The following is a 27,903-nucleotide window of genomic DNA, read 5'->3' as shown; positions in this document are numbered from 1 at the left end:
TGAATGCTGATTTTGGTGAGTGGTATTTCTTCCCTATAGATTTATTTGCAGACGTGGGCATTTACAGTCACAGTTATCATATAGTAGTGCCCACTGCAGATGGCATTCCCTGAAGCCTTGCAATGCAAGTGTAAGCAGGTTATGTATTTAACTTGGATTTTTGTAGAGCTGAGGGAAGATCTTCTGAACTTGCTGTAAGTCCTGTTGTGACTCACTCACCCACTGGTACTGGAGTGTGGTAGCCTGCTTCTGTAACACATTTCCTTTATACATTAAATACTTTTTAGTGTTTCTAGTAGTTCAGCCAATTCAGTGTTTACAACAGCAGAAACCCATGTGTGCCGATAGTCTGAGTTGCAAAATGTTTCACAGATGTTAGAGCACCTAGAGAATTATAAATGTTTAGTGTAAACTAGCAGAGACCTGGAGTACAGATTTTGTTTGCACAGCAGATAGGCACTTTGGTAACTCCTGCTTCTGTGGGTACTGTTCTGTGATGCCACATCATTTTAAGGGTGCTGGGTACAGCCCATGGATTTTAGACCGATTGTATATTTGAAAGTATATTGAGTCATTAACACTTTTTTATTGAACAAACAGTAAATTTAATTTTCTGACCTTGGTTAAGTGTGAAGGCTAAGGGGAAGTGAAAACCATCTAATAAAAGATGAGCAGTCTCTCCCCAACTTCCTTTGCTGCTTTTTTATTGCCATATCTGATATTTAAAGGTCTTTTTTAAGTTCTGCAGACTTTAAAAAGAACTAAACTCCAGCCAAGAACTAAACTGAGATTTGGAGTCTGGTCCATTTTCTCTTAGGTCAGTTAGATACACTGGAACAATTTGCTGGTTCTTCACAGATGTGCTCAAAAAAACCAGGTGGAATATTTACTGAGAAATAACCTCCTGTATTAGTGAACACTGTGGAACACAGCTGGACTTTCTTAGAAATGCTTTTGATTTAATGCATGCCGAGCTCACACCATAAACTTCTCTCAGGAAAATAAGTGATTTTAGGAATTACATGTACAAGATACTTTTGAAGTTGGCTGCAGTTGCATACATATCACAACGCCTGCATTATTACTTTTGCACCCAATTCACTGTAATACCTTTAAGAAAATAAAGATTAAACTTGTTATTAGAGAGTATTTTTGTTGTAGATCTGTCTTCTCAGGTAGTAATCAAGTAAATAACAGAGTTTGATCTTCATGCCATTGGTTCCAATTTAACAAATCCTAGGAATGATTTAACAAATCCCCAGGTATGATGGGTGGTAGCTGGAAGTTAGCCTATGCAAAAATGATTAGAATATGCCTGTGGTAGATTGTGAGCAGTGCTGATTGACAGCATAAGGAATAATTTGTTCTGTGTCAGGGATAACAGCAGCTGCATTTACAGTGATGGGTGTTAGCTAAAATTTCAAACAGTGAGTTCTTTAAGGCTGAGATGACAGGCTATATGGAGAAAGTTACTTAAAATCTATCTGTGAATCTGTTCCTTCCACCGATCCTTTCTCTACTTCTATGGGTACAGATGTTCATAGTGGAATATAAGGGATTGATTTTCAGGCATGCAGCAGTCGAAATGCACAGAGAACAGTTTTTGGTCACAGTCAGAAACAAAACAATTGAGGACTCCAACAAGATCCCCAGCACTTGGATATTTTAAATAATAGTGTTTTGCTGGGGTAGCTATATTAACTACCAAATCTGAATATGTGGAAACAAATGCTGTTGCTTCCTTTTAGAATTTTGAGAAATGTAGTTTTTTGTAATATTTTGAAAAGGTATGGAGAGTTGAAAGACGCAAAAATAAGAAACTCAGAATAATCTAGCATAAAAATGTCAGTGTTCCTTTAGGACATTGTGACACTTGTCTGATAGATCCAGTTCAGCACTGATGCTGTCTGGGTTGTTTTTTGTGTACTGTGCTCATTTCATTTCAGTTCTTATGGAAGATACTTCCTGCTGTTGACTTCCTCTTCAATGTCACGAAAGCAGTAGTGACCATATAGCTGCTAAAGAGAATGGAAAGGTGTTGGTCTATTTAAAAGAAAAAAGAAAAAACATCTGTATTATTATTAACATTTACATATTAAGACTGAAAATACTTTTGTTTAATTGTTTCCTTTTGTTTCATTATTTACAGAGGAAGTTAAACATGCAAAGGTTTATGCAGTAGGGTTTCCCATAACAGAGAGTTCTTCTTGTATTGGGTGTTTGTTTGAAGAGGTTCAATTTTTGTCTCTGAAGAAATGAATAAATATAGAGTAGTAATATGTCAGTTTTATTCAGTCAGGTGCATGTTAACTTGAATTAACATGATAAAATAAAATAGCAATAACTGGAATACTGTCTACTAAAAAAATGCATAAGGTACTCTTCATCTGTTTTGAAAAAGCTTTACTACAGTAACTTAATAAACTTAATTCTTCTATAGTAGAACCAAATTGTATGGCTACAATTATAGAAAGACCAGACTTATAAGCTAACTCTCGGTAATGAGAAGATTTAATGATATTTTAGTATTTCATATTATATCAGTGATAGTCAAGTTTAAAATCTGCATTTAGCAAATAACTTTTTTTTTTTCCTTCTAGAATTATAATGAGGTATTTAAGATGTTTTTTTCTTTCTGAAAACACTTGGAGTACTATTTCTATTGTCATTGCTCTTGTAGATCATGCACTTGTATTCAGAATGCTGGAAAATGCAAGGCATAGACTCTGGTGCATTACATTATTTTAAAGTTGTTTCCTGTCTTTCAGCCACAAATTCTGGACATTATGGCTTGAGTCATATGGCTCAGGATGTTTATTACAATTTATTTTTTAATGTGTAGCTCTTTAGCCCAATTAAATTTATTTTAAGCATTTTTCTATTCAAAGTAAAATTGAGAAGAGTTTTCAGATAACATAGCTGGATGAAGTAGAGTTAAGGCAGCTGTTCCTCCTGGGCATATGAATCATAGGATTTGAGCAAAAGAGCACATTTACTTGCAGTTCATTTACTGAACTCTACAACATTGTTAACTCATTAACTTTCCAAAATCCCTTACTTGAAAAAAAGTATGGCATTGAGCAGCATTCCCTGGGTCAAGCTCAGGTCTTAGAAATTGTGTTGAAAATGTAGGGAAGAGCTGAGATTTTCAGATATTAAAATGTCTTTCATGTTTAATGTTTTAATCACAGCTTGAGAAAACCTCAAAACCAACCAAACAACCCAAAATAATGTTCCCCTTCCCCCAAAAAAAATTCCTCAGGTCTCTCAAGCACTTCATTTTGGATTTCTTAATTGTGCAGATTTCCTACACCCCTCACTTTTGGATTTGTTTTTGATTTGAATGATTTGAGGTGTTCATAGAGCAAACATCTTCAGCAAGTGAAGAGTCTTGGGGCTGAAAACACTCTCCATGACCAATATCCAGTGTGTCTTAGAAGCTCCTGAGAAAGCGACTTTGTACTGAACACTGCTGAAAAGAGGATGCTGCTTTATGTGAACTGTCAATGGAGCTGTAGGTCCCAGCCTATCAAATGTCACTGAACTAATGGTGGTTAGAGTATAAGTGCTGTTGTGTTTCTTTACCTGTGTTTGTGCCTGGGTGCACATGTGGGAAAGAAAAAAATCACACTTTTTGCTATGTTCAGATTCATTTCTTGCTTTGTGTAAGTCTTTGTTATTATCAGCCTAATTCTTGTTTATAGCATGTTGGGGTTTTTTTTGACGGTTTATTTCCTTTTTGAAGTGTTGTTACCAAACATGTTTGTGTTGGTTTGTTCCTTAACTCTTTGTTGTTCTAAATTTTAGAACAATGTTTTATTTAATCTTTTTCAGATGCTTTGGAAGTTGAATGTTTAACACAGAAACATTGTGAAGGAATTATTTATAAGCAGTTTTATGCTGATTGGAAATGCTGTATTGGTTGGGATGATGCTGAACTGTTAGAAAACTCCAAAGTACTTATGAGAGGATATCTCTTCTCAAGGTTAAACATCCAAAGTGGTGTTCTGAGCCAAGACTTAGTGTAATGTGTTGGTGAAAACATTAGTTCATAACATTTCTGCAGTATAGCAAGAGAGTTTCTTGGTTTCTTTACTCTGGGACGGTTCTTTTGAGGATGGGAGCCTCTCATACCTGATAGATAGAAAATCAAGGACAGGCATCCACCTGAGAGCTATTTGGAAATTGACCAAAATTCTGGGATGACCAAGGTGAACATGTAAACCTGCTTTTGCTAAGAGTAAGATAGTCTTGGGTGGTTCATTCCAAGTCTCAAAGTGACTTTTTATGTAGGTTTTTTTCCTACTTTCTTTGTCTTATTTTTCTGCTATTGTAACAGCAGGGCGGAATTGTTTTCTGACAGTGTAGGTAGATCTGCTCCCAGGAATGTTTTGTTTAGTTAACTGTCAGATTGCTCCTAGTGTAGGCATAATCTTAATACAATTCGAATTCCTGAGGAGGAGCTGAAGTATTCTTGTTTTCTAAAATAAGATCATGAGACATAACTGCATTTTCACAGCTGAGAACTGAAAATGTCTGTGTATAGCCAGTCAGGTGTAGAGGCAGCAGTGACCAGAGTAAGAGCCTCATTGCTTCTTGACTGTAAAATTGGGTATAAGGCAGGCTAGGGTGGAAGAAAGTGAATTCCCCATGGTGAATATCCAGGTAAACTTTTGGGGATTACTGAAACCTGTTTTAAATGGGGAGGAGGAAAAATGCCTGCTAACTTCCATACTGATACCTTCTTTCAGATATGTTAAGATAGGATTACAGGGACCTTGTCAAAATTCTTCAGCTGCTTTTTCAAGAACTGCCACAATTCTGTCATGGTGTGCAGTTCCAGAAGGATTCAGTAACCAAGGAGTACAGAGAACCATAAAAGAGAGTTTGTCTGTCATTGGCAGAATGTCTCACATTGCTGCTTTTTGGGGTTGTTTAGGCAGGTGAGAGATCCTGCTGGACAACCTTGTCATTACTAAATAGGACATAGCTCCTTACCCGTCTCAGAAGAGCAGTGTTTTCTTGCTTTGTCCAAGGGATAGTCTTTCCTCTTGGTTTTGGCTGCTTTATTTCTGAACCTAGCTTCCTGTGTTTTTAACTCATAGAAATGAATAGTCAAAATAATGATTTGGATTCTAACTCATCCTGTCAGATCTTTTGCATGTAGTGCACCTTCAAGTGCCTTCCTGTGTTTGGATGGTCAACACTTGAAACTCCTTTTTGCTTGATTAATATTTGACTTGTTAGACACAAAACGTAGACTCTCTACAACCAAGTACTTTGTTTTATAATTTTGGTGTTCTTCTAACTTTTGGGAGAACACACATGACACAGTATTTATGCCAGGCTTTATTGGTGTGATTTGTTAATGCAAGAACAGCATTTCAAAACCATTTAACATACCTTGTTCTTTTAATTGTTACTTGACATAAACCCTTCCATCTTGGAAATACTTTGCAAAGCTGTTCCCCTCCCCCCACCCAGGAAGAATTGAAATGTTCTAACCATTCTAAGCCACGTAATGGCAGGCATTCCGAAGTATACTTGTGCCATAGAAAAAGAAAAATTGTTTTGATTAAAGAAATTTAATGCTTTGCTATGCATTTGTGTACAGAAGAGACATGCTGGGCTTAAAATCAGCAAGAATCAAACATTTTCCTACTTTCTATGCTAAATCTGGCAGTTCAGGTCAGGAAGTATTTTAGGAGGGTTTCCTAGCAAGGTTTGATATGTAATTACCCATACCTTTAGGTCCAGGGACAAAATGGTTTCTTTCTTGAGGTTTCTTCCAGCTGCTTAATTTTTTTTTCCTAAGAATGTTTTACTATTTAGTATCTCTTTACTGATCCTGTGGTAAATGGAATAACAGAAATGGAATAGATTTTTGAGTGGTGCTTATCAGCAGAGCATTTGTTGGAGTGTCTGATCTGAAGAAAAAGATAAAGTTAATATCTTACATTGTAAATCTCAGGAGGATGATTGTGTTGTCATAGGGCAATGTTAGTTATTACCTACAATATACAGCAAAATAATGTTCTTGAGGAATTGGTGAAAGGTGCGTAGATCACAACTTTCAGGTTTTATTCCTACTTCACTAAAGACTTCTTCAACTCTCAGAATTCCAAAATTTAATTGTCCTTTAAATAGTAGACTACACATCTTCTTGAAAAAGATTTTGAAGAGTTACCAGAGGTATATGCTGAGATTGTTTTTTTAAAGCATAGAGTTGTGTATTCATGGGAATATGAACCATTTAGCTTTGACTGGAGGGCAACAACATTGTAAGTTCAGCTAGAAACCCAGATGAATCAGATGGAAGTTCTCACAACCTGTCTTAGCTCATTTAAATGCAGTGGATTCTTTTGTAGTTTATTTTAAGAATTGTTGGAGAAGGCTTTCAGTGAAAACTCTATCAGTGTTTTGTGTGTTTTGTAAGACTCAGCTACTTCACTGTGTATTTTCCACATTCTTCCCTCTTACCACTTGTGTGTTTGTGCTCTTTTCTGGACTAATTGTAAACTGAGCACTTCATTGTCTTTATGTATTTAAAACAAAATGTCTTTCAGTCATAGAGTTTAAAAAGGATATTTAGTGTACCCATTGGAAAAAAAAAAAATTAGGATCCAGCTACTTCCTTGGGCTACATCAGCATATCTTTTGAGTGTGGAAAGCTGCCAGAAGGGCATTGTACCGGTACACTGCAAAGTTCATAAAGTTTGCCCTCCATTTCATTTCAAATTGAGGTAAAAACGTGTGGCTCACTGACTAAATTATCATTTTCATCAGCTTACCAAAAATCTTTAGATAATCAGAAACATTTAAATTGTCGGTGGTGAAAATGAGAAGTCCAACACCAGAATACTGATGTTTTTAAAGCACAACCCCTTACAGTAGCTGTAATAATAAAAAATGTTACTGATAACACTTTTCTAATTGAAGTTCTTAACTTTGGAGCATTTAGGTATAGAACAGATGAATAAGTGGAAGATTTTGAGTCCATTTGTGGGATATTTCATTTCAGATCTTAGTTCACTTAAAAATCTGTTTCTGAATGCATGTGACTTTCTTGTTGCCAAGTTCTCTGGAGGTCCACCTGTGTTTGCCATGCTCCACTTCTGCTCTATTATTTGAAAGGAATTTGGCATGCATCATTTATGAAGAATAATTGAATTACCTCAGTTTGAAAATATGAATAATTGTTTAAACTGCCCCAAAAACCTTGCCTATATTGCCTTAACAAGATTATAAATTACAAAGGATATATAAATATCAAATATACAGCATATATTAAATTAGTGAGGTGACTTCTGATTTAGAAAGGTAAAACGGCTTTTTTCAGAAGGTAGTGTACAGGCTATATAAAACTTTCAAAGGACAACTGAGGATCTTATTAACACAGCCTAATTAACCTCCCTCCTGTACAAGGTGAAGCGTTAGATGCTCTGAATGAATGATGAAAAGTGTCAGGGAAATACAGAATTGGATCGATTTTCTTTTAATAATAAATAATCCTTCTAATTTATTTGGATGAAAGTAAATGTGTCTGCTATGGTTTTGCTTTTGCCCTGTGCCAGGATTCAGCTCACAGTGAATTCTTAGCAGAGGTCTAAGGCTTTGAAAATTGCTTTCTAATGGAAATGGTGACAGATCATTAACTACAGTACTATAAATGCATTGATTTAACATGAGTATAGTCATCCTAAGCTACAAAATGCATTACATCGTATGTGCTGAGCATATAGGGAGTATCTTTGTGATTCTAACTAATTAATGACATGATTCATACTATGTTAATCTTTTTCAAACATAGGGCCTCTGACAATGTTGGACAGGTATCATTCAGGGGCTGAGATATATTTGTACTGTAGTGACACTGTGATCCCACTGTAATTGCTGTGCTGGAAGGGGACCAAGAAGCATTTAACATGCTGCATTTAATCACCAGTGCAATTACAGGGACACTGAAGTAGATACGTTTTCCTGCTACCAAGCCATAGCAACTTCTGAATTGTAACAAACCATTACTAGATGTGCTGGAAGGCTTTTTTCGTTCCAATAAAAATGCAGAACCTGGGATTTTATAGTCATACTTAATTAGCATCTGTGGTTTTTAATATCTCTAAAACTAAATGTCTAATGCACATAAGCTACATGAAAGCATTTTTTCTCCAAAATCCTTATTCCATCATCAAAAGACATACGAACAACAATTAGTTTAAAGAATTATGATTATTCTAGTGTTGTTTTTCAAGCATTGAGAATACATACCTGTATGTAGTAGTAGAATTTTTACTCCAAGGCAGCTGCACAATTCTTGTCATTGGTGAGCATCTGCAATGATAATACTAGTTCCCCATTACCTTAAAGGTCTAGGTGGCATGCTAATACAGGTGAAACTGAGCATTTTGTACTGCCCTTTGGCACTTGTGTACTGTGAAGTTTCTGGTCTCCCTTTTGTTTTTTGTCTTAAAGATGGGGTGGGGGAGTTATGAAGCACCTGACCATCTGCTGGAAAATGGAGGATTCTGTTACCAAAACCTTCATTATTTATTAGGCACACCTGTCTAAGTTTCTTGGCAGAAGTTTGTTTTTGGAGATTGAGTATCTTGAGATCAGTCAAGTTTTGTTATACTTTTTAACTCTCTTTGACTCCACAAAATTTCCACATGTGACTTGTTCTTGAATCTTCAGAGTGAGATTGCCTTTTGATTCTGTTTATTCTGATCAGTTGTGTCTTTGAGATTCAGGGCTAGAATTCACTTGCATTCTCTCAATGTGGTTTTGTGTTGGTAGTCATTTACTGGGAAAGGAGGAAGGAAAACCAGACTTCCAGTGGAGACAGAAAAGAACGTGCATTGATTTGGATGGTACCTTGCAGTGATATACTGTAAAATGGCAGGGAATAAAAGGAATAATTGACAGGATAGAGCATAAAATTGAGTTTATGAGAGCAAGTGCTCTTCTTGGAGCAGATAAAGCCACTTCACACGTTCATAAGAATGTAGTGGAAGTACCATATGAAAATGGAATCAGGGAAGCAATCTCTTCAGTTTTCTTAATTAGTTATATATCAATTGTGGTACACGATATGAGCACGTGTATTGTTTGAAGTATGTGATTTTTGCTATTCAGTGCCCATTGCTGGCTCTCAGTTTGCATTATGCACCTTTGACTGAAGATGCAGATGTGCATCTCTCTGAGGTTGGGACATATAGTGGCACACATCTATCTGAATGCTCAAATAGTCACCTTTGCTGTGGCCAGTTGTAGGTACAACAGCACAAGTAAGGGGTGATGGTTTGGAGAGCCTCAAATGCGCATTTTATTTTTGCCCTTACATGCAACTTATTTCCTGCTTAAAGTATAAACATGTTAGAACTTCCAGGATTTCCCATTTCTGTAAATTTCTTCCTCTTTCAAAGTCCCTATGTCATTGCTACTGTTTTCATGGCCATGTTATTAAGGGAGTGGGTTTTTTCCTCGGGCAGCAGAGGCAGTTTTAATACCCTCACTGGTTTCAGACCAAACCCTGCAGAACTGTTGCATGCAATCATTCTAAAGCCTCTGGTCTTGAAGAATCCTCTGCATTTAACTTGGTCTGCCACTTGACCTTCTGAGCTTGCTTCACCTTGTGGTTTCCAATCTACATAATAATTTTGTGTTACACTTTAGTTAAATGGTTTCTTTTTGACAGATGGAAGTGCCTCCAAAGAGGGTTTAACTATATATTCTGCCTCAGCGATAATGCCATTCTATTTGACTTGATTTATCTATAAATATGAATGTCTTTCTGAATACCAGCTTAAATTATGTACAAGTAGAGATTATAAATTCTGTATAAAAATGACTTCCTACGGATATTGTACATATAAAATGTATACTGTGAGTAATTCTGGATGAGGTGCTGTTCAGCATGAAGCTGGCTTTTTATGAGGGAAGTCTAGGAATTTCTATAATATATGCAGTTAAAAACTGTGGTGATCCGATATCTGGTTCAGAAGCATATCCCAAGCTAGCTGTGTCAGAAGGGTGTAGAAGTGCTGGTGTCAGCCTAAAGACTTGCAGTCTAAAACACACAATTCTCATTGCCAGGGCTAACTTAGAATTCTAGCCTTGCTGTGCCTTATACACCACTACAGTCATGATATTATTATGTGTTCCTAGAAACAGGAATTGTATTGCCTTCCCTAAAAGTCATCCATGATCATCTTTTTCCTATGAAGTGGAAACAGAAGGCTGTGTCGTGATTAAGACTTTGATATTTCAGAACTTTGAGTGTTTCAAATGAAATTGTCCCTAGAAAGAACAGATATTGCAGATGTATGATATATTTGAGAAGGTTGTTAGGAACAAAGAAATTTTACATTTTTGTTTTCCTCCCTGGCACTATGAGCTTCTGGTGAATTCAGGAGTCACTGAGAAATAATTAAACCAGTGATGTGGTTAACATGTGCTCTGCAAGAGAACAGCAATGTGCAAGTTTGCTCAATATTAAGTCTGGTGAGTGAACCCTTGCCTGCTGGAAAGAGGAGATCCTGCTAGCAGTGACAGGAGTGATTTGCAGTATAGCAAAAGGCTGTCAAACATTTTACTTGACATACACTGACCTACAAAATTTGATGTACATAAATGCATTTTCTTTATAAAAGTTTTGCTCCAGTTAAGTATTTCATTTTCATAAAGAAGTTGACTTGATCAGTGCTGTTGCTCTGTGTTTGCTGTTTCCTTAGTTCTTGTGTAGTGCTGCTGTGTGTATCTGCTCTCACATAAGTGGCTATGTAAAAGAAGCTAACAAAAAAACCACTCAAGATTCAGGTTCTCATCCTAGTAGCAGCTTCAGACTGACTTGGATGCCTTGAAAAGGCATATACATGGATCGACAGGAAAGTGATCCTTGAAACTGTAACAGTGTTACTTGGCTTACAAGGTCACTTGTCCAATAGTGCCGTCCTTTCAGAAAATTTGAGGGGCTTTTGTGTGTTAGATGTACATGGCAGCCTTTTTTCTCTTTTTCACAGAGATCTGTGTTGTGTTTGTGTCTGTGTTTTCATTGTGGGTGTGCTGATAAGTAAATATTATATGGGGCTTTGGATTGGTATTTAACAGCTGAGATGGTTGATTATACCACTGAAAACATCTGTCATTGCCCATTCCAATGTCAGTATGAACCAGCTGAACTCAGCCTTTCTTTTTCTTTGCTGCCCCTGGGGTTCAATGGCTTTGCAGAGAAGGTCCTGCCTGGCATATTGAGCTGCCCCAGAAGGTCTAACCCATAAGCAGTGAGTACTGAACTGCAGCACGCTGATGCTGTAGGTGTTGACTCGCCATGCTGTTTTTAATTGCAGTTCTCTTGAAGTTAGATAATCTGTGTAGACCATCAACCCATTGAATCTTTGGGTATCTACCAAGCTGGTGATATATTTGTATGGCTACAAAGGCTGTTCTGCTTTTCTTTTTTCTTGGAAATTAACTTTTCTCCTGTGTGCATGCTGTTTCCATTTAAAACTAGCTTTCATGTTTCTGTAGCTCTTGCTATATCTGGCAAATGGTTATGTCTCAAATCTCCAGTGATATGTGTTCTTATAGAATTTTTGAGCCTGATGTAAACCAGATTTCAGATGTGCATGAATTGAAAAGCATCTCTGATGTTTTGGTGATACCAAGATACGATTGATCAGGTCTGGATTTACTTTGTTACTAGAAAGTAATTTAAAATAACCATCTGCAAATTCAGGCAGGGGGAATCTATAATTCTGACACATGTTCATTTGTGATACAATTGCTTTGAAAAAGTTGTCAAATTTTTTTGTCTCAAGGTAACAAGCCGTTTTTTATAATTGATGTGTTGTTAGACTCAGATCTCCTCTCAAAATTCCCTTTGTGTTTGGTTGGAGGTAGAAAACAACTACTAGTCTCAGTAGTTTCTTTGTTTGTATTTTCCTAGAGAGAGAGGTGCAACTAATTTGGCTAAATTATATGTTCCAGCTGGGGGCTGCCGTGGGGAGGAAGAAAGGACTTAGGGGCATGGACAGTTTTGGTACAACCTTGCCTGTTAATAGGTACTTTCATACTTGCCTAGGATGGCCTTAATGCCTGTAAATAATGGCAGAGATGATTCAGGAATGCTGAACAAATCAAATATTGGACAGTGTGCACAGAAACCAGTTCATTCTTACCTAAAGATAATCCAACACATAGAGAACTTTTGAGAATATTCTCCAGGTCACTTTTTAAAGGAGATGTGGTGTTAGAAGAGAACTTTTTGTAAGCTGGGGGCTTTGGGTATTTTCATGAGAGTCCTAGAGAGGTCTTATAACCCTAATTTTTTTCTTTATTTTTGATAAGGCTGCTGTCTTTCTGATGTTTGAACACCTGTGGCATAATTGCATATGCACTTTGCAGACATCTGGGAGGCTTCAGATATTGCTGCTGTTCTCCTGCTGTTATTCTCTCAGCTAAAGGTTGCTGCCCCTAAAGCTGAGCCACCCTTGTGGATCATAGGAATTATCCTCATCCATGTCAGTGCAAAGTCAGCCAGGTTATTTTAAATTACTGCTGAATGCAGCTGAGGGTAGTAATGAACAGCTTGATGTAATAACTAGTTAAACCATTCCATCTAGACTTCCAAGAGCACATCTGTCTGTGTCCTTATAAGTACAATACTTGAATCTCTCCATTGCTGTATTGTATTCAGGATTTGTCAGGATTGCAGAGCTGTTGCCAAGGGGAGTCTACTATTCCAATGGAATGTATTGGTGCTCCCTATCTATCATTATTATCACATTGCAATACAAAGATTAGAATGATGAATGTGTAACGTATACACTGAATGGTAAAGTAAGTTTATTTTCATATATGAGGTAAATGTGTAGAAGTAATATTTTGGAAACTCTTGAAAAGATTACTGTACAAAGTCTTTTTCCATACTCTCATTCCTAGTTCAGCCACTTCTAGCCACTTACCTTTGATTCCTAGCCATTTAAGTTCTTACCTGTTACCCTTGCTTCATTGCCCCCAAAACTTCCCTGTATTGATTAGAAATACAATGAATTTTTTAGCTCTATTTTTTTTTTATTTTTTGCCCCAGGTCCAGCAAGACTATGAATCTCTGTTCCAAATGCTTTGCTGGTAAGTGCAGTAAAAGGTTTTGTGTTTCCCTTAGATTATTGAAACCACATTGTTGGCATCTCCCTTAGGATTTATGCATGAGTTTCTTTTCCTTCAGTGTGTACATGTAATCAGATTTTCCTCACTTTAGTGCTTTCTTTATTTGCTAATCAAGAACCTCTTGTGTAAATGTACCCATCAAATTTAGTTCTTGAAGTTTAGGAAATTTAGGTACATCCTTGTACTACATAGCTTCACTGCCAGCATAGCTCCTGTATAGATGATGTGGTTTCCACAACACATAAGTCTGAATTGTAATTTGGAATTTTGTAGGATTTATTTTGTAATAACTTCTGATATATAGAATGAATTAAAAAATTTAAAGGAAAAGTTGTTATAGAACACCTTGTTCCATTTCCTCTAACTTGCAGCCCTTGACCACTAAATCATCAGTAAGTCATCAGTAGGCTGTTCTAATTACTTCATATTATTTTCTCATTGTAAGGTCATTGCTATTGTGTAAAATCTCAGGAATTGTTTTTGAATTGTTTTTGGCCTTTTGCTGCTAGCAGCTTCTAGCTTTGCCCTTCTGAATTAATTTTTTGGTATTACATAGTATTGTAAGCTTAACTTTTAATTGTAATTAAGGTCCTGTCATAGCTCATGATTTTTAACTGCCTTGGGGCAACAGATAAAATTTTAAAAGGTCCAGCATTTTTTTTTAACTTTAAAGCTTATTTAGCATTTTTAAAGCAAAAAAATTAATTTTTACTTATATTTCACATCTTGGGTTCAGCATCACCTCATTAAACAAACACTTGGGAAATAAAGATTGCTAAAAGGTTGTTCAGCAAAATGTATTTCTCTGGCTGTTTTCCAAAGGCATGGGTCTCTGGAAATGGTACATTGAAGAAAGTATATGTAATTTCTTGTACTCTTTCCCTACTGACCACAGTCACAAACAAATCTTTGATTTGACTCAGTAGGACTGTTATGTTCCTATTAGCACTGTAAGTGTTTGTGTACTCAGCAATGCAGGTGTTCTGATTCTGAGGCATCAAAACAGCCCATCCCTCATTTGCTGCGTTTAGCAGAGTACCCAAAACTTCACAGCCAGCAGACTAGGCATTAGGCAGAGCAGCTTTTCTTTCGGTTTTTACTGGTTTGGGGATTTTTTTATTTGTTTGTAATTTTCTTTCTTTTTAAAGAGAAGAAAAGTTCTTGGCTCCTATTGCGCAATTTTTCTGAAATGCCATTATCTCTGATAAAGTTAATTTTTCTTCGCTGTAAAATTTTGAGATGAGACCTTGTGTGGTTGGTGGGGTGGGGGTGGGAGATGTTATATTTTTAAATTTCCAAGATGTTCCTTTGAGCCTGTTTATTTTAATGACATAAGTCTTTGTGAGAGTTTTAGTAACTTAAAGAGCTGCTAGTGGTTGGAATAAAGGTACTGTAGAAGATACTGTGAAAAAATACAAAATACTCTATCTTATTTAGATCTTAACTCTCGTTGCTTCCACAAGTAGTATTAAAACTACTCCAGCTCCTTTGGAGTCATAACTCAAAACCTCTCAGTGTCATCATTCCAGCATAAAAGTGGTTTCCTATTTTTTCTTTTTTCCCCCTGATGTTACTGAAATGTTTTTAGCATGTTTTCTATACTGGGTTTCTAGCTATATACTGATATAGAAAGATATGTACTCCTGTTTCTGTAATTTGAACCACCGCAGGTAGGAAGATTTTAGGCAAGTAAGGTGTTGAAGGATGTTTTTCCACTGTTTCAGGCACTCCAGAAAAGGGATGTGAAAACTAGTTCCTCTTTTTTATCTTGTAAAATGGCAGGTTATTTATTTAAATGTGTTGAAGCAGAGGGAAAATTTCAAAATACTATTTCTCTTGACCGTCATTTCCTTTTTCTTTTATTTCAGAAAAAAGAAATCCACACAATGAAAAAGGTTAGTAACTCTTTAAATTACTTTTTTCCATTTTTTTCTGGACTGAAGAATCCAGTCTTCCTTTAAAAAAAAATTAATTTGAGACACACACTGCAGGAAAGACCCTTATATTTGTGTAAGCATTCCTTTCTTACATGTATCTTGGGAGAAGGGCAACAAGTCCTCAAGGGATGAAACATTGTTTACAGTACAGTATGATTTATTCATGGAACCTCCCTATCTTAGCAAGTTTTTCAGAGTTTTTGAACTATCAACAAGTTTGTAAATACATGATCATGAAGTTTTCCTTGGTTCTGCATTTCCTGGCTTCCCCATTGTTCTGGTTCTGCCAGGACAGGGTAACTTTGGTAGGTTACAGGAGGTTATTCTGTACCATCTCACCTCATTGCCAGGGGTGGGGGAAAAGGGACACTCCTCCAGGGAGAAGGGGTTGTATTCCAGTCAAGAAAGTCTGGCAGAGAGAGTGGTTTGTTAGCACTAGTTCTGAGAATTTTGCATGTGAACCACTCTCCTCTCTCTGGTACATTTTTGTTACTAATATTGTTGCTGGTAATGTTTGTTTTCTTATCTCATTGCTGTTTCCAGTAAATTGTTGTTATCTCAGCCTGAGATGTTTACCTTTGTGCCTCCAATTCTCCTCTCCAGCCTGCCACTAGGCGAGGGGGAATTGAGGGAGCAGCTTGTGGTTTGGAGTTTGTGGGACACTAAATTTGGGAATACCATTCCTAAACAATGACACCCATCCCTTGGGGGGAAAAATAGTGCAGTTTGACATAAATCAGATTAATTAGCCCAGAACTGGACCAAAGGGTAATGTCAGTTTGCCTTATTGTTTGACCAAGTGTTTCTGTTTTCTAAATTTATTATCAAAATAAATTCACTGAATTTTCACCCACATTTGTCCAAAGATGAAACAAACTATGAAAGCTACCAGATAATATGGCAGGGAGACTGACATTCCTTTTTTTTGGTTATCTTTTGTACTTTTTTCTTGCATTAAATGTGGGAATAGTGCTCACAGGTTATTACAGAGGTAAGTTGTTGGCAAGAAGCGGTAAGTGCATGGCAAGAATGGGCTGCATACTGCACAGATACATGCAGCCCTTTGCCTGTAACTGCCCAGTGTTTTCATCCAGATCCAGAAAGTTCACTGAGCTCTTCTGTACAACCATAAAATTGCTGTTCATTTGCCACAGACTAGTTCTTAGCTTGCAGATAAGGGTTGATAAAGAGAAGAGCTTGAAGTTAGCTACCCTCTTCAGCTGTCTTTGCCTCCTCTTCACACCATCTGCTTGTTCCAATAAGGAATACCTGACTTGCTTTACTTAAACCCTGTAGAAGCAACAGACTCCAAAATGTTCAAGAGCTTCTCTGAAATAATTTCAAATTAATTGTACTTCTGCAAAGTACTTCACAACATTCTGTCTCCAATTCAGTGCTGACCATGTGTTATCAATGCCTCAGAGTCTTCAGATACAGAACAAGTGTAACCCTACATATTGAAGTGCTTCAAATAAATACGCTCTTTAGATGGTAAAGACGCAGTTGCTTCAGACTTCCCATGCATCTAGAATACAAATGCAGTAGAGTGGTGTGGGTTTTGGAGGTTTTTTTGGTGTTTATTTTTTGGTCAGAATATAGGCTGGTAAGTAAAAAAATGTAAATTATGCCCTTAGTGACCCCACATCTTTCAAGAATGCTGCAGCCTTTCTTCTTTCAATACAGTAAACTGTGAATTCTGAGTGATTAAATACAGGACAATGATGAGTTAAAATTTTCAAAAGTACTCTTTATTAACCTGTCTTTGCTCCCATTAGGTTTATTGAAGTTCTAGTATCAACTTCAGGTAGGGACATTGTTTGAGTACCTTTTGAAATGCCACTTGATGAAGTAGAATCTTTCAGGCAGGAATTCTGCATTCATGGAAACAGCACCTGGTACCTCAAGAATTCAGTTTTAATTGGAACCTCTGGGAACAGTCACAGAATGAACTATTACAGAGTAAGAACAAAAATTTAAATAGAGAAAATGATAAGACTACACTTCCTACTTACATCACCCCCCAGAAATGCAGTCTGTCTTTTGACTGTGAGCCTGGAAGGCTTAATTCGTGTTATGTTCTATCAGCAATGGAAAGAGAGGTACAGGAAATGGATTTCAGCTTTTTCAGTAGAGTGCGAAGCTAAAGGTAAGTGCAGCACTGGATGGTTAGGTGGAGAGATGCAATGGTAAAACTGGAAGAAGATAAAATATGGTTAGAGTGTTCATGGATTTGTGAATCAAAATCATAGGTGTTCTGTCTGAACTTAATCCAGCTGTGTAATATTTATATTCATGTTGTGCAAAGTACTAGATCAGCGTCACTGAAATTGAAAAAATAACTCCACCATAGAACCCAAGAATTGTCTGAGTTTTAGGAGCTTCAACTCATAACTTATTTTTAGGCTGAAGTAAAACATGTTTTTTTAATTACTGGATTCTTGATGAGCAAAAAATTAGAAATTTTTAATCTTCATTATAGTAGCAGAAGGTCAGTATTGCTAGAACCACATCTGTATTTTCAATACGTATGCTTAACTCTGTGTCAGGTTATTATGAAATGTTGAAGCTTTGATAGTATTTTTTATGTTCCTGAATTGAAAAGATCTAATAAGGAGTGAAAAAGAAAAATAGACATTAATATGTGCTATCTATCATCTGAGTCTAGAAGTGTCAGATTATTTACCTATTGCCTGAACTCAGATATCGGACTGTAGTGTTACTTCATATTTTTGCATATCTTAACCTTCCTTTGTTGAGCAGATCTTTGTTTTGTCATGCTTGAATCACACACAGTTTTTGGAGCTTACAAAATTGGCTGGTTTTTTGTGTCTCAGAGTTATTGAATAGTACAATTTCCTTTTCTCTCAGTTTTTGTAAATCTTGGGAGCTCTTTAGAACTTGTCTGTTACTGCTGCCACCTCTGGCAGTAATGACTCCTGTTGTAAGCATGAGCAGGCAAAAATCAGCGTTCCTGCCTAAATAGATTTTGCTGTTAATTAACTGCTGATTTCATTCTTAGTCAAGCTTTCAGCTTGCTTACTGGAAATCTTTTCAGCAGGTGCATCTTGCATGTTGCTGTTCAGATTATGCTTTTTTTGCTGTACCCTATTGTATGGTGATTACTAAACTATGCTTCATTCAGCATTGTGTTCATAATGTTTTCAGACCTAAATGAATGATACAAATCTGTTATGTTTGTATTTTTCATACTCTTGTAATTTTTGATGTCAATCCACAAGTTTTAGTACTTTGTTAGAAAAGCAGCAAAAAGTGTTTCCAGAAATTTGAAAACACCACTAAGTACTAGTTTTCTTTACCACTACACAAGACATTTCTTTTTTCCATGTGGTATTCCCTTTGTTGGCTCCTAATAGAAGCCAGTGCCTCAATAGCTTGCTTCATTAGGTTAGAATTTGCTGCTGTGTTCACATCTTTGTGTTTTGAAGTACATGGACTGCTTGCTACAAAAAATGGCCCTCACTGGTTAGAGTTTGAAAGTAGTCAAGTTTCATCTTTATTTTCTATTACACAGTCAAGCTTGCAGCTAAATATTTATTTGGAAAATTGTATAGCTGTTACAGTGGCAACAAAAATGTTTTGTATTTCTAGAGCACCTTCTAGTAAAGAATGTAAAACATTTCAGATATAACCATAGATATTGTTTGGCATACATTCAGTTTCTTTTGCTCTGTACTCAGAGAATTTCTAAATGGGTAAACCTGGTAGGAAAAAGATGTCTTAGCATAATCAGTAAGCTTGAAATGTGAGATGTGTGCTAAGCTTGAAAAAGAGAGTCACCATGAAATGGAATTAAGAAAAAAATTGGATAAACTGCTTCAGTTATTTATACACTTGATTTGCACTGCTGACCCAAATAATTCCTTTTACTCTGTTAGTATGCGTTACTTGTTGGCTTTAAAAAAATTTTAAAATCTTAGTAGTAGCTCTGTTTGGATTGTTAAAACAGGGGAATATATTGTGGAAAGGTTGGAAGGGGATTTTTAGTTGACTCCTTTTAACCCTAACCTGTCTTAAAGGTTTAGAGGGAAATACAAATCAGGAGAAAATTAATTTGTTCAAATACAGTTGTATGATCTAAGCTTAGGACTAATCATTTTACATTTGTCAAAAGTAAACATCAACCAAATCATCTAGCATATCTATACAGTACCTTCCTAGGTCTCATAAAATATACAGGAGAACTGGAAATTTGGGAGAGAGGGATACCTGAAGCTTTCTAGCCTTTCTGGAGTTAAAATACAGATCACATGTTGAGTGAAGTTAGTAAAACATTCCTTGAGGTGTCCATAGCTACATTGTCATGGCATGGAAACTGCAGAGTACAGTGCTCCTGGGTTGCTTTGTGTCAGTGTGATATGATTTGGCTGTGCGTTGTATAAAAAGGTGTGGAAGACACTGAGCAGAAGGCACAACCCTCACCTTCCAGGGACCCGGCTGTGTGAAGGCATTGTGTACACAGCACTGCAGTGAAGCGTGTCAACAGTGGCTCAGCTGCTGGTTTGGTGTGCTCAATTATTTTGTCCCTTTTCATCCTCCTTTAACTGGGAAGGGGCAAGCACTGATAGAGGACAGACCCATGAAGTTTCTGTGCAATTGTTAGTGGAAGAAAGAATTTCTTTCACAGCTGTCACTCAAATGTTGTGTATTGAGGTGGGACAGGTTCTTCTTTTTCTCTTTTCTTCTTTCTGGCTTCTTTAAGTTAGTGGGGCATTATCCTGTCACATAAGGGTTTTTTGACCAACACGGTCTAGTAAAATTGAATGCCTTTTAATTAATAACTATTGTCATTTTACAGTCAATCCGTCTTATCAGCAAAGGACCCTGTAGGACATTAGTGGCTGTTGGATTGCATCTTGCAAATCTGGGACTCATCTGTTAAAAATATAAATTACACTCACACAAAAATATGACCTTTTCTCAGTACTGGCTACTTGAAAAGACTACGAAGAGTTTTAATTTAATTTTTTGCTCTGTCTTGACAAGACATCACTGATATTTTCCATGTGTTTTCTTTTTCTTATCTCATGGGATTGCCAGTCCCATTGTACAGATTGATCTACAAGCAAATAAAAGTGCTCAAGCCCTTTTTTTCCTCAGACTTACATTATTTTTAATTTTTCATGGCTTTGTTTTCTAGTATGTCTTTTTTCCTTTACGGTAAAGCCAGTTTCTTTCTCTTTTCTTAATATCTTGTTCTCATTCTAACTCGTAACCTTTCCAAATGACTCGTTGAAGCACTGGCTGTAATTTAGTCTCTTGTGTATAGGTTCTGTGTTGATGTAAAAAAAATGTTTAGAAATACGACTTAATTGCCATGATGTTTGCACTTTGCCAGCATGAAAGTGGAGTTACCTATTGAGGATGTGCAACCCACGGGTTTAATTTATTTAACTTTTTTATGACTCCATTCCCTTATAAATGTGTGCATAAGATAGAAGAAGAAATGTTATTCTTTTTTTTCTAATTTAGCAATTTGCTTGATTTATGGAAAAGTCTGTGCTCTGTTTTGTGTATTTGCTCATTTGGAACCCTTCTATAGTTTATAGAGACACTAGTGATTTGTTCCTTAGCCTCCCTGTGGAGTTTGTTCCATATTACAATCTAATTCCATGTCCGTGTCGTGCACTCCTGAGCTGTTAATTTGTACATTTCGATGCAGTTTGTTTCATCGTGTTTTTGTAATCCAAACTGAATCTAACGAGCTATGTGCTTTGGGGACCCAGCCTTGCCTTGCCAATTAGAACAAGTGGTTACTGAGAGAGAGCATGTTTTAAATAAAACATGGCACCTCTGCGTGGGACCAGCAGCATTCGGGGAATAAAAAGAGGATATTTAACTCTTTCTGCCTGAGAAGAGAGGGCAATATCAGAATGCGCGCTTTAGAAACATTCAGCTCATTCCTTTAAAAAGTGTTATGCACATTCCTGGTTTGTCTTTTAAATAAAATGTAGTTTGCCATTGGAGATGTTAGGCACTACTGCCTGAGGAGTATTTAGAAATTCATAAGGATATCTGTTGAGCTGACTGCACATTTTCTAGGATTCTCATTGTTAATGCCACATCAAAATTGTACAGGACTAGCAGCTACCTTTTTCTTTTCCCTTGTACTGCCACGCAAGAGGCTGAGAGAGAGCAGGACGAGTGCCAGATGGTGAAAGAGCTGATTTCAGAAGGTATTTTACAAGGGAAGGAGTCTAGAAACAGCATTTATTTTATTAGAGTGCTGAGGTTATGTACCAGGTGACCAAGAGGAAGTTACCATTTTGAGGTAGCTGGGAAGGTGTGTGTTTATGATCAATATTTGTGATCATTGAAGAAATTATCTAGCTTCTACTGATCTTCAAACTAACTAAACCTGCTGGTGAATTCAAGCAAGACACAACAGTGATTTAGGAAGTTAACTCTACTTTGCAATTCTTTCTTGCATTCCACCCCCAGAATTTCCTTTCCTCTGTCATTACTATTAACTTTGTATGTCTACACACTTGAGCATCTCCAAATGGAAGTAGTTAGTTACTGTCCAATAGCAACTCTTAGCTAAGGACAGTGAGAAAGAATTTAGGTTAACAGTCATGGCAGCTAATTCAGACAACATTTCAACAGTTCTTGCATACACAAGCAGAACAAGACCAAGAAAAACCTCCTTTGTGAAAACCTTTTCGTTGAGCAGCTAGCTGTAAGGGAAGTACAGCTGTTTACTAAGGTGATTTAAGCTGTTAGGGAAAGCAGGTGTATGGGACAATTGTGATGTGGATAATAGAATGAAATGGCTTTTGATGGCTTTTCAGTTCTTCATCCATTTCATATGAAAGAAATGTGATCTAGCAGCTAGATAGCTAGCTAGGATCCTGACTTGATTTCCTTTTCACAGTCAGTGAGGATTTCTTTGTGATACCAGACAAATTGGGGTTTTGTCTTGCACTTTTGTTCCTCATCACTTACTGAGAGAGGATACTATTTTTCTGCTGATTTTGGACAACCTGATTTTGGACTTGCCTGTCATGCCCTTGAGAAATGTATGCAGATAGGGACCTTTTGTTCCTTTATTTTGTCTTAGCCTTCAGAAGTCTTAGGCAAAACTTTGGAATTTCAGTTCTTTTCTGTATGTGTCTTTTCTGCAGTTGAATTTCTGTTCTTAATTTTCTTGACACTTTTACTTTCAGTCCAGTTTGTTTCTCTCTTCATTTAAAGGAACTCATACTGCAATGGTACAATTAATGCATACCATTTCTTTAAAAAATGTAATGATTTTTTTTCTTTTGGGTCTGCAAACATGCCAGTTGTTGTTTATTCATACCAGTCTTCTTATGTGTATTGCAAAACGTTCTCACAAAGTTTGTCACCAGAGGGCAAACTGCTCATGCAGATTTAGTCAATACAACTATAATTTCCTGGCTTTTTAAAAAAAGCCCAACAGTCTGTGAATGAGTTTCCTTGTAGTATTAATTAAATGAGAAGTTTAATGACTGTTGTCTTCAGACATAAAGAAGTTATAATTTTATGCTGAATGAGATGGATTTTTTAAGAGGTAAAATTTAAACTGTTGGACTAATTTGGAAGCATTGGGGGAAAAATACCCCTTTAGATAATCCTTTTCCGTGTTATCACATTAAATATCCCTTACTAAATAAGTGATTAAATATTGCTTAACTATTACTCAGGGAGAAAAAGTAGCTTAAAACAGTTTTCAGCAGGAATGTCTTTATCCTTAATTTTAAGTAGATGACTCTACTATGGGGGCAGATGTGTGTGTATGTGTGTGTAACCATATGCTGGAGATACAGATAAGGCCTTTCTTGAAAAGTCACCTGAAATAATTGTATCTCTGGTAGTTCAGCCTGTAAAATGTTGTTCCTTTCCTTAGCAGAAAGCATAGGCTGTTAACTGAATCTGGCCCTGAAGATTTAGCAAATGACAAGACAGGTTATAGTGCTGTAATAATTAATCCAATCTGTGTGTATGCATTGTAACTGTCTTTTAATTATGATAAAAGGATCAGAGTAGAGGAAAGCACAAGATTACTGGCCTAATCTGGTTTAAATCACAAGTCATTAAATATCATCTAGGTAAGCTCCATTTGCTGAAAATTTCTCCTTTAAACAGCTACTCTGTCTTGATGTGAGGATGCTTGGGGTTCTGAATGCACCATGGTTGGTAGTATTTCTAATGAATAGGCCCCCTTACTATTAAGTAATATTAAGGTATGCCTTCTTAATTGCAACATTATAGGGATGACATTTGCACATTGAGCTGAATAGAGAATAATTATTTTCTTTAGAGAATTTCTTTAAAGAACTCATTAGCCCCCTAGTGCTTCAAGAAAACAAGTAATTTACCATCTTGACATTTGTGTGAGTCAGAGGTGGTATATTCTTGTTCTCTGTACATAGATAAGTATCTAAAGCCAAATGCCAAACATCCAAAGATATTGGGTATCAACTTTGAGAAGCCTTGTAACTGCAGTCCTTTCTTAATCTCCCTCCCCCAAGACATAACATTTCTTGATGCTTTAAGCATTAAAAATACTCACCTCCATAACTCTGTGGAACTGCAAAGGTATTTAATGCTTGTCTTGGTGAACCTAAGAATAACTTTGAACATTGAAAATAAATACAATAAATACATTAGAAAAGTCTTGTCAAAATTCTGTAGCAGAGAAAGCAGCTAGAATTTAGTTATCCTTGATTTTGCTCTGGAATGATCCTTGGGGTTAAAACAAAGTCAAGAGCAGAAAGGAGCTTTGCTTTGCCTTCTGTAAAATTCCAATTGCACGTTTTGAATGTCTTTCATTCTATCCAGCAAGGAGGTTAAGGGTCCTCTAAAAGAGAGCCTCTGTGACTTGCATACATTATGAAAGTAATTTAAAATTAAATAAAGAGGTCAGATCACAAGTGTAAAAAATTGATTAGATCGGGCACTTCTTTATTTCAGACTGCTTGACTTTTCAAGCTCAGTGTAGGATTTTGCAATGCCAACCCCAATCTTCTGGTATAAATAAATGCAGTTATGTGAAACTATTAACTGTTACTGGGCCAAAGTATTTGGAAGCCATGACTCAGGAGTGTTGATTCTGGGCTGTTGGGTTGCAGTCAGGTTGGTCACAAACGCTCTGTCATGGTTGATCAGAAGTGCTGAAGCTGAACAAGCAACCTGAATGGGGACTTCTATAGAGTCCATCTTCTGAGATTGCTCTTCTCTTGCTGCAACAAAAGCAGCTCTAGTAATAGTCTTCAGAACATAATGCAAGATTTTTTTCTCTCTCCTGTGCATTAAGACTTCTGAGTAGACAAATGTGGAATGAGGCTCTGGTTTGTGTATTTTTAACTACTAATGTTACCCACATCCTAGCTGTTCATTACTTGAATAAGTGAACAGATGAATTTCATGATGTGCAAGGTTAATGATCCAATGCATAAGGAAGAGCTTGGAGCTTTCTAAACATTTATTTTGTATTTACATGCATTTATCTACATTAATAGTTTAGCAGCATTGGTAGCATTTTTATTAGGTTTCAACTCCTAAATAACTGGAGCTTTTCTATTTTGGGATTGGGGCATTTCTGTCCAGCTCTGTATAAAAGGTCCCATATATGTGGAGAGCAAATTATGAGCAGAGAATAGATGTCATGGGAGGTTGGTAAGCATTAGAAATGACCAAAAGTACACTTTTACATCTCAAATGATTGCTCAAAGTTGACATGATATTCGCTGGAAGTTGTTTGTGGTGAGCTCAATCAGCAATAAAAGACTCATTTCTTTTTTGGTAATTGTGTAAGTTATAAGCTTTGCTCTTTTAACAAAAGACGCTGGAGTTTTGTCTTCCATCTTGTATTTTGCTTCAGCATAGAAAAAAACCCCTAAAACTTTAAACACTTTAGAGCGTGTTTGTGGAGGTAAATACCAGTCTGGCTCATTTCCAGGCTGAGAAGGAAATACACTGTGCTATTTACCTTTGTGTTCTAGCAATGTTTAGTATAGCATTACTGGTCTTCATAAACAAGCTTTCATTCTCTTCTGTTGACATGTCTTGCCCTGCAATATGTGAAGAAATAGAAAGCTGATCCCAGTGTAGGTGAATGCGGTCTTTCACCATGACATTTTCTGTGCCTTAGCAAAGTCAGTGCTTAGCTTCAAGTTCTCAGCAGAACTACCATCTGCTGAAACATTTTGAGCAGCAATTTGACAATGCTGGCTTTTTTTTTTCCTAGAAACTCAGTAGTATCTAGAGAAAATTGTGATAGGTGTAAATAATCCCAAAAAGGCAAATGCATATAATGAATGTTGACATCTATTCAATTGACGCAGATAAGTTAATGTTTAGAAATTGCTCAAACATTATTCTTCATTCTGCACTGCTTCAGTTAGTGTCCATAATTATTTCAAAAGAGTTTAAATTATTGTATAACTGGAAACTTCTGACTGTAAAGGTTTAATGTAAGATAGACATAGCAGTGACTTGTTTGGATAATTGGCATATTATGAGAAAATCACAGCTGATATGTGGCTGCAGCTAATGTTCCAGTATGAATATTTTCTTTTTTTTTCTAAATGAGCTCTCAAATCTGTGCACAACCAAATTGTAAAAAAGAGTATGTCTGAGTCCATAATCAAGATGGCTGGTAATAGTCTCCAAATCCATATATCTGCAAGCTGTGGGTAGCAGTAGGTCTCCAGTGCATTTCAGTCCTCTTTTTTTCCCCTCTTTTTTTTTTTCTTTCTGTGAAAGAGACCAGGTATGCTCTAGCTGAGAAAGAATATATAGGAATATTAATCTAATAGATTTAGAAATGCAGAGTGCTGAAAGCTTTCGTAACAGAACCAGTTTTTCTTGGTAGAACTAAATGAGCTTTTCTTCATGTAAAGGTCAGATTTCATGTATTTGTTCCCACTTGAGTTCTTTTTTGACAGAAAGAAAGCTATTTTGCACTTGATTTATAAGATATTTATTGTGAGTTAGTACTGCATAAACATTTGACATTGTGAGCAGCACTGTGTTCCGCTGACCATGCTTTGGTGAAAGGAATTTTAAGATATTTATTGTGGTCTTTTTTGCAGGTACTGTAACAAAGTAGAGATTGACCATTTACAGGAGAGCAGGAGTAATTATTTTAACTTGAAACTGTTCTCTCTTTCATACAGCAGGCTGCAGTAACTCCCTGCAGACAAAATGGTCAGTTGTGAGTCCATGCACACACCTGGGCCTGAGAAATTAATTAATTGTGCCTTAACTTACAAGGAAGGGAAACTCATGGCTCATTCACTTCAGACTTCTGAAGATGATGTTGTCTGTAGGACTTGAGATTGTGTGTTCATTTAGGACACTTCAGAAAATAATTATTCAGTCTTGTATTCTCTTATGGCAGCTTGTTCTTTAGTTAAACTTAGCAAGGTGTTCAAATAAGAGTATCCAGTTTCTATTAAAAAAAAAGCTAGGCAGATAATTGTGTTGATGTGATGACACATAGTTTATAAAAATTCAAGTTGAAATGATTTCTGTGAAATTTATTATCACAAAAGCAGTCATTTTTACTAACAGTAGTAATGTCTCTAAATAAATACAAAGCATTTGAAATAATTTCTTACTCAACTAAGTAATATATGTTAAGTTCCTGTGTTTGTAAACCTTCTATGAAATTCCAGTTTGCCGTATTCCTAAACCATGAATAGACAAGTGAATTAGAAAACAGTAAGTGTCCAACAAAGAGGACAAATATTCAGCATAATTATTTTGTAAATGCATGTAGGTAGCCCTTAGTTTTTTTTTAGTTAACAGAAAGATGTTCTAAATTTCGTTATTAAATATTAACAATGACTAAGAATCAGTCTTTAAACACGTTCACCAAATAATAAAACATTTTAGTTAAAATGCATCCTTTTGAACCAGGATTAGAATAACATTTTTAAGTTTAAAATCTGAAAACTCTTTCTAGAGCTGCCAGGTTAGAACCTATTTCTTCCATTTCTCTTTTCTTAGTGGAACTCAAAGGAATTCAGGCCCTGAAAATTGAGGAAAATGATGTTACTGTGAGACTGTATTCTTGAGCAGGTAGAGAAATCCCATGTTCTGTTGTGTGTTCTCCATCAGGTTTGAGGCTGAGAAGCTGTAGAACCTGTGTAAGCAACTCACTGCAAGGGTTGAGATGTTTGCTGGTTTCTACCCAGCCTTCCTTTTTGCTTAGCCAAAAGGAGCTTTGGCTTCTAGACTCTCAGTGGAAGCCCTTTTGCTTAGCATATGTCTGGGCCACCTTTTTCCCTCTCTGGTTCCCCATTCTCTGAAAGACTCATGTTTGGGTCGGTGGAGAAGTTAAAGTGACAGGGAATTTACTGTGTCCAAAACAGACTTTTTTTTCTCCCCTGCCTCGTGTTAGAAAACTCTTCTTTCATTTTATATTGCGCCTTATACTGCATTCAGCAAGGTACTGTATTCTGGTAAGGACATGAGCTCCTTCACAAAACACTTACCCAAAACTGGGTTATTGAAGAGAAAGTTTCCTGAGCTTTGACTGTATTTGCAGTTTCCAGTTAGTTGGATGAAACGAATAGCAAATTATTCTTGTTGCTTTTCTGTGCTGTTCTGGCTCTCTAGGTGCACAGCTTTCTTCACTAGAACATGTCTATAGTAGTATTTAGTATCACTTATTAAATAGAATATGGAGTTGCATTTCATGGTTAAATGCAACTCATTTTCTGCCCTTTGCTCAAGAGAAAGCAAGTAGGAGGCTTCCTGCCTCTTTCCCCAGTTTTACTGCTGATCAGGGAAACAGAGACTATAAAAGCTA

At 36.6% G+C, this 27,903-nt stretch overlaps 1 protein-coding gene across 2 annotated transcripts in view; it reads left to right on the top strand.

Moving 5' to 3' along the window:
• ZFAND3 (zinc finger AN1-type containing 3) overlaps positions 1–27,903 on the top strand; it is a 132,050-nt gene that overhangs the window by 19,950 nt on the left and 84,197 nt on the right. For both annotated transcript variants that reach the window (XM_064414568.1, XM_064414567.1), the window contains exons 2-3: positions 13,088–13,128; positions 15,036–15,062. In XM_064414568.1, coding sequence (XP_064270638.1) covers positions 13,088–13,128; positions 15,036–15,062 — 68 coding nt within the window. The remainder of the gene's footprint in view (positions 1–13,087; positions 13,129–15,035; positions 15,063–27,903) is intronic.

This window comes from Passer domesticus, chromosome 3 (assembly GCF_036417665.1).
Source record: "Passer domesticus isolate bPasDom1 chromosome 3, bPasDom1.hap1, whole genome shotgun sequence".
Classification (NCBI taxonomy): Eukaryota; Metazoa; Chordata; class Aves; order Passeriformes; family Passeridae; genus Passer; species Passer domesticus.
This window is presented reverse-complemented; position numbering and strand designations above follow the sequence as displayed.